Raw genomic sequence first — 20,793 nt, 5'->3', positions numbered from 1 at the left:
ATACATTGTCAGTAATAATATTGTTATGATTGAAGATTGTCATTATTATTATACATTGTCAATAATATTATTATTAATGTCGATTGTCATTATCATTATTATTATTATTATTATACATTGTCAATATTATTATTATTATTGTAGATTTTCTTTATTATTATTATTATACATTGTCAGTAATAATATTATTATTGCGGATTGTCATTATTATTATAATTATACATTGTCAGCAATAACATGATTGTATATTGTTATTATTATTATACATTGCCAGTAATAATATTATTGTTATTGGAGATTGTCATTATAAATATTATTATCCATTGCCAGTAATAAAATTATTATTATTATAGATTGTCATTATTATTATTATTATTATTATACATTGTCAGTAATAAAAGTAATATTATTATTGTAGATTGTCATTATTATTATTATACATTGTCAGGAGTCATATTATTATTATTGTAGATTATCATTATCATTATTATACATTGTCAGTAATAAAATTATTATTATTGTAGATTTTCATTATTATTATTATTATACATTGTCAGTATTATTATTATTATTGTGGATTGTCATTATTCCTATTTATTCTTATTCTTATTATTATTATACATAATAATAATCCAACCCCTTCTGCCATAAAGGAAGATACCACCCGATCCCTCCCGACAGATGGCCTTCCTGCCCCTTTTTATCCAAAACCTGAAATACTCCTAACATACGAAATCATTTGTGGCTGAGACAGTAGCACCCAAGCTTTCTGAGGTTCTAATGCATAAACACTTTGCTTCATGCACAAAAATAATGCCCAGAAAGCAACCTTTACGCTATAAGGAACTATTTGCAAAGGAAAGGAAAGCAAGAAAGGCAACAAGGTGCAACTTTGCATTACCGCGTATCTGGCGAGGAAGTAGGGGCACCACCCTTTCTTCCGCCCATACGCTTTCAAGTCGTCGAGGTTGTAGACTCCATAGGGAATGGGCACCTCCCGCCCGTGAGCATCAAATTCCTGCCAAAAGAGGAGAAAGAGAATAATTATATATCATAAAGATATCCTATAGATTCCCATGCAATGCCTCCCTACTTGCGCAAAGCATGCAAATAGGTGCAAAGAATGAGGTTTTAAATGGGCTGGTTGGCCATCTGTCAGGAGGGATCGGACGGTATCTTCCTTTATGGCAGAAGGGGTTGGACTGGATGACCTTTGGGGGCCCTTCCAACTCTAGGATCATATTATCTTTCTCTACATATATATAAATTTATATATGTGTGTGTGTGTGTGTATGCGCGCGCGTGTGTAATGTTAGTTTGTGCTACCATCAGAACTCAAAAACCACTGGGGAAACTGACACCAAATTTGGACACAAGACACCTAACGGTCCAATTTATGTCCTCCACTCAAAAAAATTGATTTTGTCATTTGGGAGTTGTAGTTGCTGGGATTTATAGTTTACCTAAAATCAAAGAGCATTCTGAAATCCACCCATGATGGAATTGGGCCAAACTTAGCACACAGGGCTCCCATGACCAACAGAAAAAACTGGAAGGGTTTGGTGGGCATTGACCTTGAGTTTGGGAATTATAGTTCACCCACATCCAGAGAGCACTGTGGACTCAAACAATGATGGATCTGGACCAAACTTGGCATGAGTATTCCATATGCCCAAATGTGAACACAGATGGAGTTTAAGGGAAATAGACCTTGACATTTGGGATTTGTACTTACTGGGATTTATGGTTCACTACAATTAAAGAGCATCCTCAACCCCACAAACGACAGAAATGGGGCAAACTTCCCACACAGAACGCCCATGACCCAACAGAAAATACTTAAGGCCATCCATTCCAACTCCCTTCATCCGGGCAAGAAAATGGAATCAGAGCCCTCCTGACAAAGAGCCATCCAGCCATAGAGATAGATAGATGGATATGATTCCATCTCTCTCTCTCTCTCTCTCTCACACACACACACACACACAGATATAGTATCATAGATTTGAAAGGGACCCCTAAAGAAGGACAATGATATGTCGCATGTTCCAGAGTAGGCGAACCAGACACTCTCCACATCAACACTGGCAAAGAAAGAGCAAGAAATACTGTTTACCCACAAGCAGAAAGGAATTACATAGATTAGAAACCAACACTTTCTCATTACTTGATTTTCCAGATCACCAGACTAGGTCACAGCAACGCCTGGCAGGGGACCGCTAGTGTGTGTGTGTGTGTGTGTATAATACCTTAATTCTATCTATATGTCTGTCTGTCTGTCTGTCTGTCTGTCTATCTATCTACCTACCTACCTACCTACCTACCTACCTACCTACCTACCTATCTCTATGGTTCACAATTGGATCTATCTATGGCTGGGTGGCCATCTGTCAAGGGTGGTTTGATTGAGTCTTTCTTTATGGCAGAATGGGATTGGATGGCCATGGGGGTCTCTTCCAATTTTAGGATTCTATGATATATCTATGAGATAGATAGATAGATAGATAGATAGATAGATAGATAAATAGATAGATAGATAGATAGATAGATAGATAGATAGATAGATAGATAGATAGACAGACAGACAGAGATATTTCAGAATGGTATCTTTCTATAGTCTATCAATCAATAATCTATCTATTTATCATTTATATATCTATCTAATGAGTTAGACTACATAGAATATATATGCATTCTAACGTGTATCTATGTATCATCTATTTATTTATTTATTTATCAATCAATCATCTATGTATCTATGTATCTATCTATCTATCATCTCTCTGTCAGCTATCTATTATCTATCTATCTATCTATCTATCTATCTATCTATCTATCCATCCATCTATCTATCTATCTATCGGTTCCCTCTCTATATCTATGGCTGTATCTATCTATTGCTGGATGGCCATCTGTTGAGAGGGATCGAATGGTGCCTTCCCATCTGGCAGAGGAGGGGTTGGACTGGATGGCCTTTAGGGGTCACTCCCAACTCTAGGATTTTATGGATATATTCAAAAAGACTGGATGGCAATCTGTTGGGAGGGATCGAATGGATGCCCCCGATACCTCGAAGAATTGGCAGGAAGGGACGCTGCTGTCCTGCTGACGTTGGGCCCGAATGTACGAAGCCGTCAAACTGAAGCACTTCCCATCCACTTCCTTCCCAAACCGCAACGAGCTCACCTGTAATTAAAAAATAACGAGACCTCACTTTGGGTGCATCTACACTTCGGAATTGATGCAGTTTAACGCCACTTTGCAATGGTTTGATGCTATGGGGTCCAGGGTTGCATAGAGACAAGCCAGCCGTGGAATCCTGGATTCCATGACATTAAACCATTGCAAAGTGGCGCTAAACTGCATTAAGTCCACAGTGTAGACGTGCCCTGTGTCAATGAGGAATACCTCGGGGTGGATGCAAAGGTTCTTCCTGGAGCTGAGCGCCAGGCCCAAGAAGGGCTGCTTCTCCCCCGTCTGCTTCTCGTAGAAATCCAGAAGTTTGCGCATCTCCTCAATCACCTATTTTTTGGGGTGAAAGAAAACACAGCCATTTATTTTTCATCCCTTGCATTGATGTGCCATTCCAAATCATGTTGACTTATGGCCACCCCATGAATGCCACAGATAATTAGATCCTCTATGTAGTCTAACATTATTGTTGTTGTTGTTATAATCCTCACCATCCCTATATATTCTATGTAGTCTAACATTATTGTTGTTGTTGTTATGATCCTCACCATCCCTATATGTTCTATGTAGTCTAACATTATTGTTGTTGTTGTTATGATCCTCACCATCCCTATATGTTCTATGCAGTCTAACATTATTGTTGTTGTTGTTATGATCCTCACCATCCCTATATGTTCTATGTAGTCTAACATTATTGTTGTTGTTGTTATGATCCTCACCATCCCTATATGTTCTATGTAGTCTAACATTATTGTTGTTGTTGTTATGATCCTCACCATCCCTATATGTTCTATGCAGTCTAACATTATTGTTGTTGTTGTTATGATCCTCACCATCCCTATATGTTCTATGTAGTCTAACATTATTGTTGTTGTTGTTATGATCCTCACCATCCCTATATGTTCTATGTAGTCTAACATTATTGTTGTTGTTGTTATGATCCTCACCATCCCTATATGTTCTATGCAGTCTAACATTATTGTTGTTGTTGTTATGATCCTCACCATCCCTATATGTTCTATGCAGTCTAACATTATTGTTGTTGTTGTTATGATCCTCACCATCCCTATATGTTCTATGCAGTCTAACATTATTGTTGTTGTTGTTATGATCCTCACCATCCCTATATGTTCTATGCAGTCTAACATTATTGTTGTTGTTGTTATGATCCTCACCATCCCTATATGTTCTATGCAGTCTAACATTATTGTTGTTGTTGTTATGATCCTCACCATCCCTATATGTTCTATGCAGTCTAACATTATTGTTGTTGTTGTTATGATCCTCACCATCCCTATATGTTCTATGCAGTCTAACATTATTGTTGTTGTTGTTATGATCCTCACCATCCCTATATATTCTATGCAGTCTAACATTATTGTTGTTGTTGTTATGATCCTCACCATCCCTATATGTTCTATGTAGTCTAACATTATTGTTGTTGTTGTTATGATCCTCACCATCCCTATATGTTCTATGTAGTCTAACATTATTGTTGTTGTTGTTATGATCCTCACCATCCCTATATGTTCTATGCAGTCTAACATTATTGTTGTTGTTGTTATGATCCTCACCATCCCTATATGTTCTATGCAGTCTAACATTATTGTTGTTGTTGTTATGATCCTCACCATCCCTATATGTTCTATGCAGTCTAACATTATTGTTGTTGTTGTTATGATCCTCACCATCCCTATATGTTCTATGCAGTCTAACATTATTGTTGTTGTTGTTATGATCCTCACCATCCCTATATGTTCTATGCAGTCTAACATTATTGTTGTTGTTGTTATGATCCTCACCATCCCTATATGTTCTATGTAGTCTAACATTATTGTTGTTGTTGTTATGATCCTCACCATCCCTATATGTTCTATGTAGTCTAACATTATTGTTGTTGTTGTTATGATCCTCACCATCCCTATATGTTCTATGCAGTCTAACATTATTGTTGTTGTTGTTATGATCCTCACCATCCCTATATGTTCTATGCAGTCTAACATTATTGTTGTTGTTGTTATGATCCTCACCATCCCTATATGTTCTATGCAGTCTAACATTATTGTTGTTGTTGTTATGATCCTCACCATCCCTATATGTTCTATGCAGTCTAACATTATTGTTGTTGTTGTTATGATCCTCACCATCCCTATATGTTCTATGCAGTCTAACATTATTGTTGTTGTTGTTATGATCCTCACCATCCCTATATGTTCTATGCAGTCTAACATTATTGTTGTTGTTGTTATGATCCTCACCATCCCTATATGTTCTATGCAGTCTAACATTATTGTTGTTGTTGTTATGATCCTCACCATCCCTATATATTCTATGCAGTCTAACATTATTGTTGTTGTTGTTATGATCCTCACCATCCCTATATGTTCTATGTAGTCTAACATTATTGTTGTTGTTGTTATGATCCTCACCATCCCTATATGTTCTATGTAGTCTAACATTATTGTTGTTGTTGTTATGATCCTCACCATCCCTATATGTTCTATGCAGTCTAACATTATTGTTGTTGTTGTTATGATCCTCACCATCCCTATATGTTCTATGCAGTCTAACATTATTGTTGTTGTTGTTATGATCCTCACCATCCCTATATGTTCTATGCAGTCTAACATTATTGTTGTTGTTGTTATGATCCTCACCATCCCTATATGTTCTATGCAGTCTAACATTATTGTTGTTGTTGTTATGATCCTCACCATCCCTATATGTTCTATGTAGTCTAACATTATTGTTGTTGTTGTTATGATCCTCACCATCCCTATATGTTCTATGTAGTCTAACATTATTGTTGTTGTTGTTATGATCCTCACCATCCCTATATGTTCTATGCAGTCTAACATTATTGTTGTTGTTGTTATGATCCTCACCATCCCTATATGTTCTATGCAGTCTAACATTATTGTTGTTGTTGTTATGATCCTCACCATCCCTATATGTTCTATGCAGTCTAACATTATTGTTGTTGTTGTTATGATCCTCACCATCCCTATATGTTCTATGCAGTCTAACATTATTGTTGTTGTTGTTATGATCCTCACCATCCCTATATGTTCTATGCAGTCTAACATTATTGTTGTTGTTGTTATGATCCTCACCATCCCTATATGTTCTATGCAGTCTAACATTATTGTTGTTGTTGTTATGATCCTCACCATCCCTATATGTTCTATGCAGTCTAACATTATTGTTGTTGTTGTTATGATCCTCACCATCCCTATATATTCTATGCAGTCTAACATTATTGTTGTTGTTGTTATGATCCTCACCATCCCTATATATTCTATGCAGTCTAACATTATTGTTGTTGTTGTTATGATCCTCACCATCCCTATATATTCTATGCAGTCTAACATTATTGTTGTTGTTGTTATGATCCTCACCATCCCTATATATTCTATGCAGTCTAACATTATTGTTGTTGTTGTTATGATCCTCACCATCCCTATATATTCTATGCAGTCTAACATTATTGTTGTTGTTGTTATGATCCTCACCATCCCTATATATTCTATGCAGTCTAACATTATTGTTGTTGTTGTTATGATCCTCACCATCCCTATATATTCTATGCAGTCTAACATTATTGTTGTTGTTGTTATAATCCTCACCATCCCTATATATTCTATGCAGTCTAACATTATTGTTGTTGTTGTTATGATCCTCACCATCCCTATATATTCTATGCAGTCTAACATTATTGTTGTTGTGGTTATTGTCGTCGTCATCATCCCTATATATTCTATGTAGTCTAACATTATTGTTGTTGTTGTTATAATCCTCACCATCCCTATATATTCTATGCAGTCTAACATTATTGTTGTTGTTGTTATAATCCTCACCATCCCTATATATTCTATGCAGTCTAACATTATTGTTGTTGTTGTTATGATCCTCACCATCCCTATATATTCTATGTAGTCTAACATTATTGTTGTTGTGGTTATTGTCGTCGTCATCATCCCTATATATTCTATGTAGTCTAACATTATTGTTGTTGTTGTTATGATCCTCACCATCCCTATATATTCTATGTAGTCTAACATTATTGTTGTTGTGGTTATTGTCGTCGTCATCATCCCTATATATTCTATGTAGTCTAACATTATTGTTGTTGTTGTTATGATCCTCACCATCCCTATATATTCTATGTAGTCTAACATTATTGTTGTTGTGGTTATTGTCGTCGTCATCATCCCTATATATTCTATGTAGTCTAACATTATTGTTGTTGTTGTTATGATCCTCACCATCCCTATATATTCTATGCAGTCTAACATTATTGTTGTTGTTGTTATGATCCTCACCATCCCTATATATTCTATGCAGTCTAACATTATTGTTGTTGTTGTTATGATCCTCACCATCCCTATATATTCTATGTAGTCTAACATTATTGTTGTTGTTGTTATGATCCTCACCATCCCTATATATTCTATGTAGTCTAACATTATTGTTGTTGTGGTTATTGTCGTCGTCATCATCCCTATATATTCTATGTAGTCTAACATTATTGTTGTTGTTGTTATGATCCTCACCATCCCTATATATTCTATGCAGTCTAACATTATTGTTGTTGTTGTTATGATCCTCACCATCCCTATATATTCTATGCAGTCTAACATTATTGTTGTTGTTGTTATGATCCTCACCATCCCTATATATTCTATGTAGTCTAACATTATTGTTGTTGTTGTTATGATCCTCACCATCCCTATATATTCTATGTAGTCTAACATTATTGTTGTTGTGGTTATTGTCGTCGTCATCATCCCTATATATTCTATGTAGTCTAACATTATTGTTGTTGTTGTTATGATCCTCACCATCCCTATATATTCTATGCAGTCTAACATTATTGTTGTTGTTGTTATGATCCTCACCATCCCTATATATTCTATGCAGTCTAACATTATTGTTGTTGTTGTTATGATCCTCACCATCCCTATATATTCTATGTAGTCTAACATTATTGTTGTTGTTGTTATGATCCTCACCATCCCTATATATTCTATGTAGTCTAACATTATTGTTGTTGTTGTTATGATCCTCACCATCCCTATATATTCTATGCAGTCTAACATTATTGTTGTTGTTGTTATGATCCTCACCATCCCTATATATTCTATGCAGTCTAACATTATTGTTGTTGTTGTTATGATCCTCACCATCCCTATATATTCTATGCAGTCTAACATTATTGTTGTTGTTGTTATGATCCTCACCATCCCTATATATTCTATGCAGTCTAACAGTATTGTTGTTGTTGTTATGATCCTCACCATCCCTATATATTCTATGTAGTCTAACAGTATTGTTGTTGTTGTTATGATCCTCACCATCCCTATATATTCTATGCAGTCTAACATTATTGTTGTTGTTGTTATGATCCTCACCATCCCTATATATTCTATGCAGTCTAACATTATTGTTGTTGTTGTTATGATCCTCACCATCCCTATATATTCTATGCAGTCTAACATTATTGTTGTTGTTGTTATGATCCTCACCATCCCTATATATTCTATGCAGTCTAACATTATTGTTGTTGTTGTTATGATCCTCACCATCCCTATATATTCTATGCAGTCTAACATTATTGTTGTTGTTGTTATGATCCTCACCATCCCTATATATTCTATGCAGTCTAACATTATTGTTGTTGTTGTTATGATCCTCACCATCCCTATATATTCTATGCAGTCTAACATTATTGTTGTTGTTGTTATGATCCTCACCATCCCTATATATTCTATGCAGTCTAACATTATTGTTGTTGTTGTTATGATCCTCACCATCCCTATATATTCTATGCAGTCTAACATTATTGTTGTTGTTGTTATGATCCTCACCATCCCTATATATTCTATGCAGTCTAACATTATTGTTGTTGTTGTTATGATCCTCACCATCCCTATATATTCTATGCAGTCTAACATTATTGTTGTTGTGGTTATGATCCTCACCATCCCTATATATTCTATGCAGTCTAACATTATTGTTGTTGTGGTTATGATCCTCACCATCCCTATATATTCTATGCAGTCTAACATTATTGTTGTTGTTGTTATGATCCTCACCATCCCTATATATTCTATGCAGTCTAACATTATTGTTGTTGTTGTTATGATCCTCACCATCCCTATATATTCTATGCAGTCTAACATTATTGTTGTTGTTGTTATGATCCTCACCATCCCTATATATTCTATGCAGTCTAACATTATTGTTGTTGTTGTTATGATCCTCACCATCCCTATATATTCTATGTAGTCTAACATTATTGTTGTTGTTGTTATGATCCTCACCATCCCTATATATTCTATGTAGTCTAACATTATTGTTGTTGTGGTTATTGTCGTCGTCATCATCCCTATATATTCTATGTAGTCTAACATTATTGTTGTTGTTGTTATGATCCTCACCATCCCTATATATTCTATGCAGTCTAACATTATTGTTGTTGTTGTTATGATCCTCACCATCCCTATATATTCTATGCAGTCTAACATTATTGTTGTTGTTGTTATGATCCTCACCATCCCTATATATTCTATGTAGTCTAACATTATTGTTGTTGTTGTTATGATCCTCACCATCCCTATATATTCTATGTAGTCTAACATTATTGTTGTTGTTGTTATGATCCTCACCATCCCTATATATTCTATGTAGTCTAACATTATTGTTGTTGTTGTTATGATCCTCACCATCCCTATATATTCTATGCAGTCTAACATTATTGTTGTTGTTGTTATGATCCTCACCATCCCTATATATTCTATGCAGTCTAACATTATTGTTGTTGTTGTTATGATCCTCACCATCCCTATATATTCTATGCAGTCTAACATTATTGTTGTTGTTGTTATGATCCTCACCATCCCTATATATTCTATGTAGTCTAACAGTATTGTTGTTGTTGTTATGATCCTCACCATCCCAATATATTCTATGTAGTCTAACATTATTGTTGTTGTTGTTATGATCCTCACCATCCCTATATATTCTATGCAGTCTAACATTATTGTTGTTGTTGTTATGATCCTCACCATCCCTATATATTCTATGCAGTCTAACATTATTGTTGTTGTTGTTATGATCCTCACCATCCCTATATATTCTATGCAGTCTAACATTATTGTTGTTGTTGTTATGATCCTCACCATCCCTATATATTCTATGCAGTCTAACATTATTGTTGTTGTTGTTATGATCCTCACCATCCCTATATATTCTATGCAGTCTAACATTATTGTTGTTGTTGTTATGATCCTCACCATCCCTATATATTCTATGCAGTCTAACATTATTGTTGTTGTTGTTATGATCCTCACCATCCCTATATATTCTATGCAGTCTAACATTATTGTTGTTGTTGTTATGATCCTCACCATCCCTATATATTCTATGCAGTCTAACATTATTGTTGTTGTTGTTATGATCCTCACCATCCCTATATATTCTATGCAGTCTAACATTATTGTTGTTGTTGTTATGATCCTCACCATCCCTATATATTCTATGCAGTCTAACATTATTGTTGTTGTTGTTATGATCCTCACCATCCCTATATATTCTATGCAGTCTAACATTATTGTTGTTGTGGTTATGATCCTCACCATCCCTATATATTCTATGCAGTCTAACATTATTGTTGTTGTGGTTATGATCCTCACCATCCCTATATATTCTATGCAGTCTAACATTATTGTTGTTGTGGTTATTGTCGTCGTCATCATCCCTATATATTCTATGCAGTCTAACATTATTGTTGTTGTTGTTATGATCCTCACCATCCCAATATATTCTATGTAGTCTAACATTATTGTTGTTGTTGTTATGATCCTCACCATCCCTATATATTCTATGCAGTCTAACATTATTGTTGTTGTTGTTATGATCCTCACCATCCCTATATATTCTATGCAGTCTAACATTATTGTTGTTGTTGTTATGATCCTCACCATCCCTATATATTCTATGCAGTCTAACATTATTGTTGTTGTTGTTATGATCCTCACCATCCCTATATATTCTATGCAGTCTAACATTATTGTTGTTGTTGTTATGATCCTCACCATCCCTATATATTCTATGTAGTCTAACATTATTGTTGTTGTGGTTATTGTCGTCGTCACCATCCCTATATATTCTATGCAGTCTAACATTATTGTTGTTGTTGTTATGATCCTCACCATCCCTATATATTCTATGTAGTCTAACATTATTGTTGTTGTTGTTATGATCCTCACCATCCCTATATATTCTATGTAGTCTAACATTATTGTTGTTGTTGTTATGATCCTCACCATCCCTATATATTCTATGTAGTCTAACATTATTGTTGTTGCTATTGTTATTGTCATCATCATCATCCCTATATATTCTATGTAGTTAACATTATTGTTATTATTATTGTTGTTGTTGTTATGATCCTCACCATCCCAATATATTCTATGTAGTCTAACATTATTGTTGTTGTTGTTATGATCCTCACCATCCCTATATATTCTATGCAGTCTAACATTATTGTTGTTGTTGTTATGATCCTCACCATCCCTATATATTCTATGCAGTCTAACATTATTGTTGTTGTTGTTATGATCCTCACCATCCCTATATATTCTATGCAGTCTAACATTATTGTTGTTGTTGTTATGATCATCACCATCCCTATATATTCTATGTAGTCTAACATTATTGTTGTTGTTGTTATGATCCTCACCATCCCTATATATTCTATGCAGTCTAACATTATTGTTGTTGTTGTTATGATCCTCACCATCCCTATATATTCTATGTAGTCTAACATTATTGTTGTTGTGGTTATTGTCGTCGTCATCATCCCTATATATTCTATGCAGTCTAACATTATTGTTGTTGTTGTTATGATCCTCACCATCCCAATATATTCTATGTAGTCTAACATTATTGTTGTTGTTGTTATGATCCTCACCATCCCTATATATTCTATGCAGTCTAACATTATTGTTGTTGTTGTTATGATCCTCACCATCCCTATATATTCTATGCAGTCTAACATTATTGTTGTTGTTGTTATGATCCTCACCATCCCTATATATTCTATGCAGTCTAACATTATTGTTGTTGTTGTTATGATCATCACCATCCCTATATATTCTATGTAGTCTAACATTATTGTTGTTGTTGTTATGATCCTCACCATCCCTATATATTCTATGCAGTCTAACATTATTGTTGTTGTTGTTATGATCCTCACCATCCCTATATATTCTATGCAGTCTAACATTATTGTTGTTGTTGTTATGATCCTCACCATCCCTATATATTCTATGCAGTCTAACATTATTGTTGTTGTTGTTATGATCCTCACCATCCCTATATATTCTATGTAGTCTAACATTATTGTTGTTGTGGTTATTGTCGTCGTCATCATCCCTATATATTCTATGCAGTCTAACATTATTGTTGTTGTTGTTATGATCCTCACCATCCCAATATATTCTATGTAGTCTAACATTATTGTTGTTGTTGTTATGATCCTCACCATCCCTATATATTCTATGCAGTCTAACATTATTGTTGTTGTTGTTATGATCCTCACCATCCCTATATATTCTATGCAGTCTAACATTATTGTTGTTGTTGTTATGATCCTCACCATCCCTATATATTCTATGCAGTCTAACATTATTGTTGTTGTTGTTATGATCATCACCATCCCTATATATTCTATGTAGTCTAACATTATTGTTGTTGTTGTTATGATCCTCACCATCCCTATATATTCTATGCAGTCTAACATTATTGTTGTTGTTGTTATGATCCTCACCATCCCTATATATTCTATGTAGTCTAACATTATTGTTGTTGTGGTTATTGTCGTCGTCATCATCCCTATATATTCTATGCAGTCTAACATTATTGTTGTTGTTGTTATGATCCTCACCATCCCAATATATTCTATGTAGTCTAACATTATTGTTGTTGTTGTTATGATCCTCACCATCCCTATATATTCTATGCAGTCTAACATTATTGTTGTTGTTGTTATGATCCTCACCATCCCAATATATTCTATGTAGTCTAACATTATTGTTGTTGTTGTTATGATCCTCACCATCCCTATATATTCTATGCAGTCTAACATTATTGTTGTTGTTGTTATGATCCTCACCATCCCTATATATTCTATGCAGTCTAACATTATTGTTGTTGTTGTTATGATCCTCACCATCCCTATATATTCTATGCAGTCTAACATTATTGTTGTTGTTGTTATGATCATCACCATCCCTATATATTCTATGTAGTCTAACATTATTGTTGTTGTTGTTATGATCCTCACCATCCCTATATATTCTATGCAGTCTAACATTATTGTTGTTGTTGTTATGATCCTCACCATCCCTATATATTCTATGCAGTCTAACATTATTGTTGTTGTTGTTATGATCCTCACCATCCCTATATATTCTATGCAGTCTAACATTATTGTTGTTGTTGTTATGATCCTCACCATCCCTATATATTCTATGTAGTCTAACATTATTGTTGTTGTTGTTATGATCCTCACCATCCCTATATATTCTATGTAGTCTAACATTATTGTTGTTGTTGTTATGATCCTCACCATCCCTATATATTCTATGCAGTCTAACATTATTGTTGTTGTTGTTATGATCCTCACCATCCCTATATATTCTATGTAGTCTAACATTATTGTTGTTGTGGTTATTGTCGTCGTCATCATCCCTATATATTCTATGCAGTCTAACATTATTGTTGTTGTTGTTATGATCCTCACCATCCCTATATATTCTATGTAGTCTAACATTATTGTTGTTGTTGTTATGATCCTCACCATCCCTATATATTCTATGCAGTCTAACATTATTGTTGTTGTTGTTATGATCCTCACCATCCCTATATATTCTATGCAGTCTAACATTATTGTTGTTGTTGTTATGATCCTCACCATCCCTATATATTCTATGCAGTCTAACATTATTGTTGTTGTTGTTATGATCCTCACCATCCCTATATATTCTATGCAGTCTAACATTATTGTTGTTGTTGTTATGATCCTCACCATCCCTATATATTCTATGCAGTCTAACATTATTGTTGTTGTTGTTATGATCCTCACCATCCCTATATATTCTATGCAGTCTAACATTATTGTTGTTGTTGTTATGATCCTCACCATCCCTATATATTCTATGCAGTCTAACATTATTGTTGTTGTTGTTATGATCCTCACCATCCCTATATATTCTATGCAGTCTAACATTATTGTTGTTGTTGTTATGATCCTCACCATCCCTATATATTCTATGTAGTCTAACATTATTGTTGTTGCTATTGTTATTGTCATCATCATCATCCCTATATATTCTATGTAGTTAACATTATTGTTATTATTATTGTTGTTGTTGTTGTTATTATTATTATTATTCCAATAATTCTTATATATTCTATGTAGTCTAACATTATTATTGTTGTTGATGATGATGTTGTTATTATTATTCCCCTAATCCCTAAATATTTTATGCAGTCTAACATTATTGTTGTTGATGATGATGTTATTGTCATCATCATCCCTATATATTCTATGTAGTCTAACATTATGATTGTTGTTATTTCCATAATCCCTATATATTCTATGTAGTCTAACGTTGTTGTTGTTGTTATTGTCATCATCATCATCATTCCTATATTCTATGTAGTCTAACATCATTGTTATTATTGTTGTTATTATTATTCCCATAATCCCTATTTATTTATTTATCGTGTCAGTGCAACCAGTCAATTATATTACATTTCTAACAGAACAAAGCAAACAAACAGAGAAAATACAAAATGTGTGAGTTTGGTAGTGGATTAAATGTCCTTTGACCAATATCTGGCCCCTTGGAGTGCTTCTGGTGTTGCTGCAAGAAGGTCCTCCCTTGTGCATGTGGCTGGGCTCAGGGTGCATTGCAGCAGGTGGTCAGTGGTTTCCATAATCCCTATATATTCTATGTAGTCTATGTAGTCTAACATTATTATTGTTATTGTTGTTGTTATTATTATTATTCCCATAATCCCTATAACAACAAAATTGTTGTTGTTTTTGATATTATTGTCATTATCATCCCTATATATTCTTCGTAGTGAAACATTATTGTTGTTGTTGTTGTTGTTATTCCCATAGGTAAAGGTAGTCCCCTGACATTAAGTCTAGTCATGTCTGACTCTGGGGTGTGGTGCTCATCTCCATTTCTAAGTCGAAGAGCTGGCGTTGTCCGTAGACACCTCCAAGGTCATGTGGCCGGCATGACTGCATGGAGCGCCGTTACCTTCCCGCTGGAGCGGTACCTATTGATCGACTCAAATTTGCATGTTTTCGAACTGCTAGGTTGGCAGAAGCTAGGGCTGACAGCAGAAGCTCACGCTGCTCCCCGGAATCAAACCTGCGACCTTTCGATCAACAAGCTCAGCAGCTCAGTGCTTTAACCCACTGCGCCACCGGGGGCTCCTGTTATTATTCCCATAATCCCTATAAATTTTATGTAGATGATGATGATGATTACTATTATTATTATTATTCCCTTTGCAAGCAGAGTTTCCAGATCAAAGGGAACGGGGCCAATCATCTCCCTGCCAGCATGTGGGAATGGCAATCCAAAGGAGAAGACCCTTTCCAAACCTCAACCACCAAGGTTCAATGTGATCAATCCCTGAGAGTTGTAGTTTTGCAAAGTCTCCTGTCTCCTCCGCCAACTAAAACTCCCAGAACTCCATAGCATTGATTCCAGGCTGTGGAAAGTGCTGCCAAACTGCATTAAGTCCCATCGTCCGCATTACCTTTTCGATTTCCGGCACGGTTCTGGAGCAGTAAATGAGCTTGGTCACCTCCAGCGGATAAGCCTGGAAAAGAAGGAAAATAAATATATTGTGTCTTGGGGACTGCCTGTTTTATATATTCTATTATTATTATTATTATTATTTACTGACACAAAACACAGTAAATAATAATAATAATAAATGAATATATAAAAATTATTGTTATATAATTATTATATTTACACCCCGCCATACTTATTTACATATTTATTACATATTTATTTATTTATATTTATTACACGCTTATTTACATATTTATTTATACCATGAGGTGTGTATGTGTGTGTGTGTGTGTGTGTGTTGAGACTCAGCATTCTGGCACCATACCTACTTCTAGTAGTAGGAGAAGAAGAAGGAGTGATGCAGAAGCAGAGGAGAATCAGCGCCAGCTGAAACGCATTCGTGACATCTTTCTGGCTTCCAGTGATTCAGAAGACTTTGCAGGATTCTGCCCAGAGGAAGCTATGGAAGCAGATTACAGGGGAGTGAAGAGAGTGGCCAGTGACTCTGGCAGTGATAGTGACACTATGTCTAAAAGGCTTAGAGACACAGCAGATAACTCCAGTGAGAGTGAGGATGAGATGGAGGAGCCTTTAGACTGGACTCTGGTTCAGAACATTAGAGACATTTGCAATCAAGCAACTTCAAGAGATGATTTTGAAGGTTTTCAGGATAATGGGAATGAGGGATGTTCTTGGCAGGATCAGGCATTAGATCAAAGGTGGCAGGCTTGGCGTGGCTTAGATGCTTCAGCTGCGCAAGCAGAATCAGATGCGAGTAATGAATCTCATTCTTCTGATAGTGAATAAAATAAGCACATTGGGACCTGTTTCTTTGCAGACGACAAAGTGTTGTTATGCGTTGTTACTCTGCCTAACCTTGTTTGGATTTCCAGTATCCTGTTTTCCTGCCGTGCTTCTTTGGACCTTGGAACCTTCGTTTGTGAGTGTTACACCTGGCTTCCTGACCTTGGAATTGACTGACTACGAGTTTGCCTATCGGACCTTGCTTCGTACCTTGTAATTCTTAGAGACTATTTTGTTTTGCATTTTGCTACAAGTTCTTGTATCTCCTGTTTATTTTTGGCTGCAATTCAAGCCTGCTAGATACCGGTTTATCTACTGTATATGTTCCTGTTTGAAAACACCGTTTGAACTGTTTGCACTGAAGTTTAAGTGCCTCATTTAAGTTTGTTATCCATTAAAAGACTATTATTTTGCACCTCAATTGCTGTTTAAGACAATCTGTGTTCTGTGGGTCGCGACAGTGTGTGTGTGTGTGTGTGTGTGTGTGTGTATAGGCAGTCTTAGGAACAGGGGAGAGACAACAGAAGGTTGGGAAAATATTATTAGAATCATAGAATAATAATAATAATAATAATAATAATTATTATTATTATTATTATTATTATTTATCAAGGTATCCTCACCTTCTGGTAAGCCACGATGAGAGACAGGAGAGAGATAGTTTTCCCAGTTCCGGAAGGCATTTCCAAGACTCCATGGCCCTGGGTGGGAAACAGAGGAGAGGTCGCATGACTCCAAAAAAAAAAAAACCTCCCAAAAACTATGACAAAGTTTGCAAATTTTTCCCCTTCCACCCAAAAAATAAAATAGTTCAAGGATCCTAGAAAACAGCAGCTTTTAATAATAATAATAATAATAATAATAAAATACAATAATAATAATACAACTTCCATATCCATTGTGTTTATCTACACATAATAAATTGTACTCGAAGGCCTCTAGTGCAACTTTATGCTTGTGTATATAGCTTTTATGTGTGTGTGTGTGTATGTATATACGTATATATGCATATATGTATGTATATATATCTATGTTATCTCTCCAGGAGAAGACTCAAAGCAGCTTACAATTAAAAAGTATGACCACAAAATTTAAAAACATATGAATAAGCAAACATTAAAAGAGAATTAAATGAAACAATATTAAAAATTCAGTTAAAATCCATTAAAACATATTCAAAGCTAAAAATCACGTACATATATCATTATGCATATAATTATTAAATATACAATACATTATTTTATCTTTATTGTTTATTTATTTATTTACAATATTTCTACCCAAAGGTGACTCAAGGCGGCGTACAACCCGGCAACCAACACATAATATATATGTTTTGTCTATATTATTCAATATTGTTTTTATATATTATTTTAATTATGATTATGATTATAATGTATATGTTTTATATGTGTATATATACATATTCAGTATATACAATGAATATATGTTTATATTGTATATGTAGATATATGTATGTGTATTTGTTGTTCATTCGTTCAGTCGTCTCCGACTCTTCGTGACCTCATGGACCAGCCCAGGCCAGAGCTCCCTGTCGGCCGTCACCACCCCCAGCTCCCTCAAGGTCAGTCCAGTCACTTCAAGGATGACATCCATCCATCTTGCCCTTGGTCGGCCCCTCTTCCTTTTGCCTTCCACTTTCCCCAGCATAATTGTCTTCTCTAGGCTTTCCTGTATGTATGTGTATACATATACAAAATATATATACTCTCTCTACATATATATATATATATATATATATATATATATATACACACACACACACAAACACACATATATACACAAACTATATATATGTATATACTAAACTTTAGCATCCAGTTTTCTCTTGAGCTCCAGCACATATATACACAACCTATACATACATACATACATATATACATACACACACACCAAACCTTAGCATCCAGTGTCCTCTTGAGCTCCAGCACATATATACACAACCTATACATACATATATATATACAAACACACACATACACCAAACCTTAGCATGCAGTGTCCTCTTGAGCTCCAACACATATATACACAACCTATACATATATATATACACAAACACACACACACACACCAAACCTTAGCATCCAGTGTCCTCTTGAGCTCCAGCACATATATACACAACCTATACATACATATATATATACAAACACACACATACACCAAACCTTAGCATGCAGTGTCCTCTTGAGCTCCAACACATATATACACAACCTATACATATATATATACACAAACACACACACACCAAACCTTAGCATCCAGTGTCCTCTTGAGCTCCAGCACATATATACACAACCTATACATACATGCATATATACACACACACACACACACCAAACCTTAGCATCCAGTGTCCTCTTGAGCTCCAGCATATAGGAATATTGCTCTGGATAAATGAAGTCATATGGGAAATAGACCAATAAGCCATCTATGTTCAACCTGGAGAAGAGCAAAAAAACCCCGTAAGCATCAGAGAACATAGGACTGCAACTCCCATCGTCCCCTATTATATCCTAAGTTTGCTCCCTTTTCTTCCAAATGCTGCAGGCTATGCAATTTCAAGAGCATGGGGAAAGTGGCCTTTTTGGATTGCAACTCCCATCATCCTATATATATATATATGTGTGTGTGTGTGTGTGTGTATATATGTATGTGTGTGTGTGTTATGTATATATGTATATATATAATGTTATGTATTATTTTAATATATTATATATTTTATTTTATTATTATATGGTATTATGTATATATTGTATATGTGTATACATATACAATATAAACAAGTAGTATATATTGTAGTATATAGGAGAAAAGACACTAAATATAGATATATAATGTATATATGTGTGTGTATAGTATTGTATATATCTATGTTTACACACATACATATACAATATATACCTGTTTATATTGTATATGTATGTGTGTACACATAGATATATACAATACAATACTATACACAAACACACACATATACATTATATATATATATATATATATATATATATATGTAGCGTCTTTTCTCCCATATACAAGTTCAAACCTCCAGAGTAAGGGGAAAGTGCAACTCCCATCATCCCCTATGCATTCTAACAGCAACTCCCATCATCCTGTATGCATTCTGACTCCAACTCCCATCATCCCCTATATATACTGACCTGGGTCCCTTTTCTTCCAAAAGATGCAGGCTGGGGCTTCCACAGCAATGGGGAAAGTGGCCTTTTGGACTGCAACTCCCATCATTCCCTATGCATCCTGACTCCAACTCCCATCATCCCCTATATATCCTGACCTGGGTCCCTTTTCTTCCAAATGATGCAGGCTGGGGCTTCCATGGCAATGGGGAAAGTGGCCTTTTGGACTGCAACTCCCATCATCCTGTATGCATTCTGACTGCAACTCCCATCATCCCCTATATATTCAGACCTGGGTCCCTTTTCTTCCAAATGATCCAGAGCAATGGGGAAAGTGGTCTTTTGGACTGCAACTCCCATCATCCCCTATGCATCCTGACTGCAACTCCCATCATCCCCTATATATTCTGACTGCAACTCCCATCATCCCCAATATATTCTGACCTGGGTCCCTTTTCTTCCAAAAGATGCAGGCTAGGGCTTCCAGAGCAATGGGGAAAGTGGTCCTTTGGACTACAGCTCCCATTATCCCCTATGTATTTGAACTTTTGCTTGCCAAAAGACAAGCCAGCCCCAAATGCAAGGAATCCCTGTTGCCATCGGCTCCTTTGCAGAAAAAGAATATGAAAAAAACACCTTTAGGGGTTTCTCGCCCTTTAAAAACCTATAAAATCCGCATATTTCTCTAAAAGACCCCCCTTTTCCCGCTTCCCTAATGGTATCGCCCTGCTTCTGCTTCTCCCCCCACGGCA

At 35.3% G+C, this 20,793-nt stretch overlaps 1 protein-coding gene across 2 annotated transcripts in view; it reads right to left on the bottom strand.

Annotated features, from left to right (window-relative positions):
* The window catches only part of LOC132780773 (general transcription and DNA repair factor IIH helicase subunit XPD), a 49,341-nt gene that overhangs the window by 28,480 nt on the left and 68 nt on the right, over positions 1-20,793 (bottom strand). The window contains exons 1-7 of one of the 2 annotated variants that reach the window (XM_067461509.1): positions 20,066-20,791; positions 19,247-19,346; positions 17,510-17,587; positions 16,042-16,104; positions 3,409-3,522; positions 3,070-3,186; positions 902-1,018 (exon numbers count right to left, since the gene is read on the bottom strand). In XM_067461509.1, coding sequence (XP_067317610.1) covers positions 902-1,018; positions 3,070-3,186; positions 3,409-3,522; positions 16,042-16,104; positions 17,510-17,587; positions 19,247-19,279 — 522 coding nt within the window. In that variant the 5' untranslated portion in view covers positions 19,280-19,346; positions 20,066-20,791. Of the gene's footprint in view, positions 1-901; positions 1,019-3,069; positions 3,187-3,408; positions 3,523-16,041; positions 16,105-17,509; positions 17,588-19,246; positions 19,347-20,065; positions 20,792-20,793 lie in introns of those variants that run through there. The other variant, XM_067461508.1, reaches the window with a different exon arrangement.

This window comes from Anolis sagrei, chromosome Y, assembly GCF_037176765.1.
Source record: "Anolis sagrei isolate rAnoSag1 chromosome Y, rAnoSag1.mat, whole genome shotgun sequence".
NCBI lineage: Eukaryota > Metazoa > Chordata > Lepidosauria > Squamata > Dactyloidae > Anolis > Anolis sagrei.
This window is presented reverse-complemented; position numbering and strand designations above follow the sequence as displayed.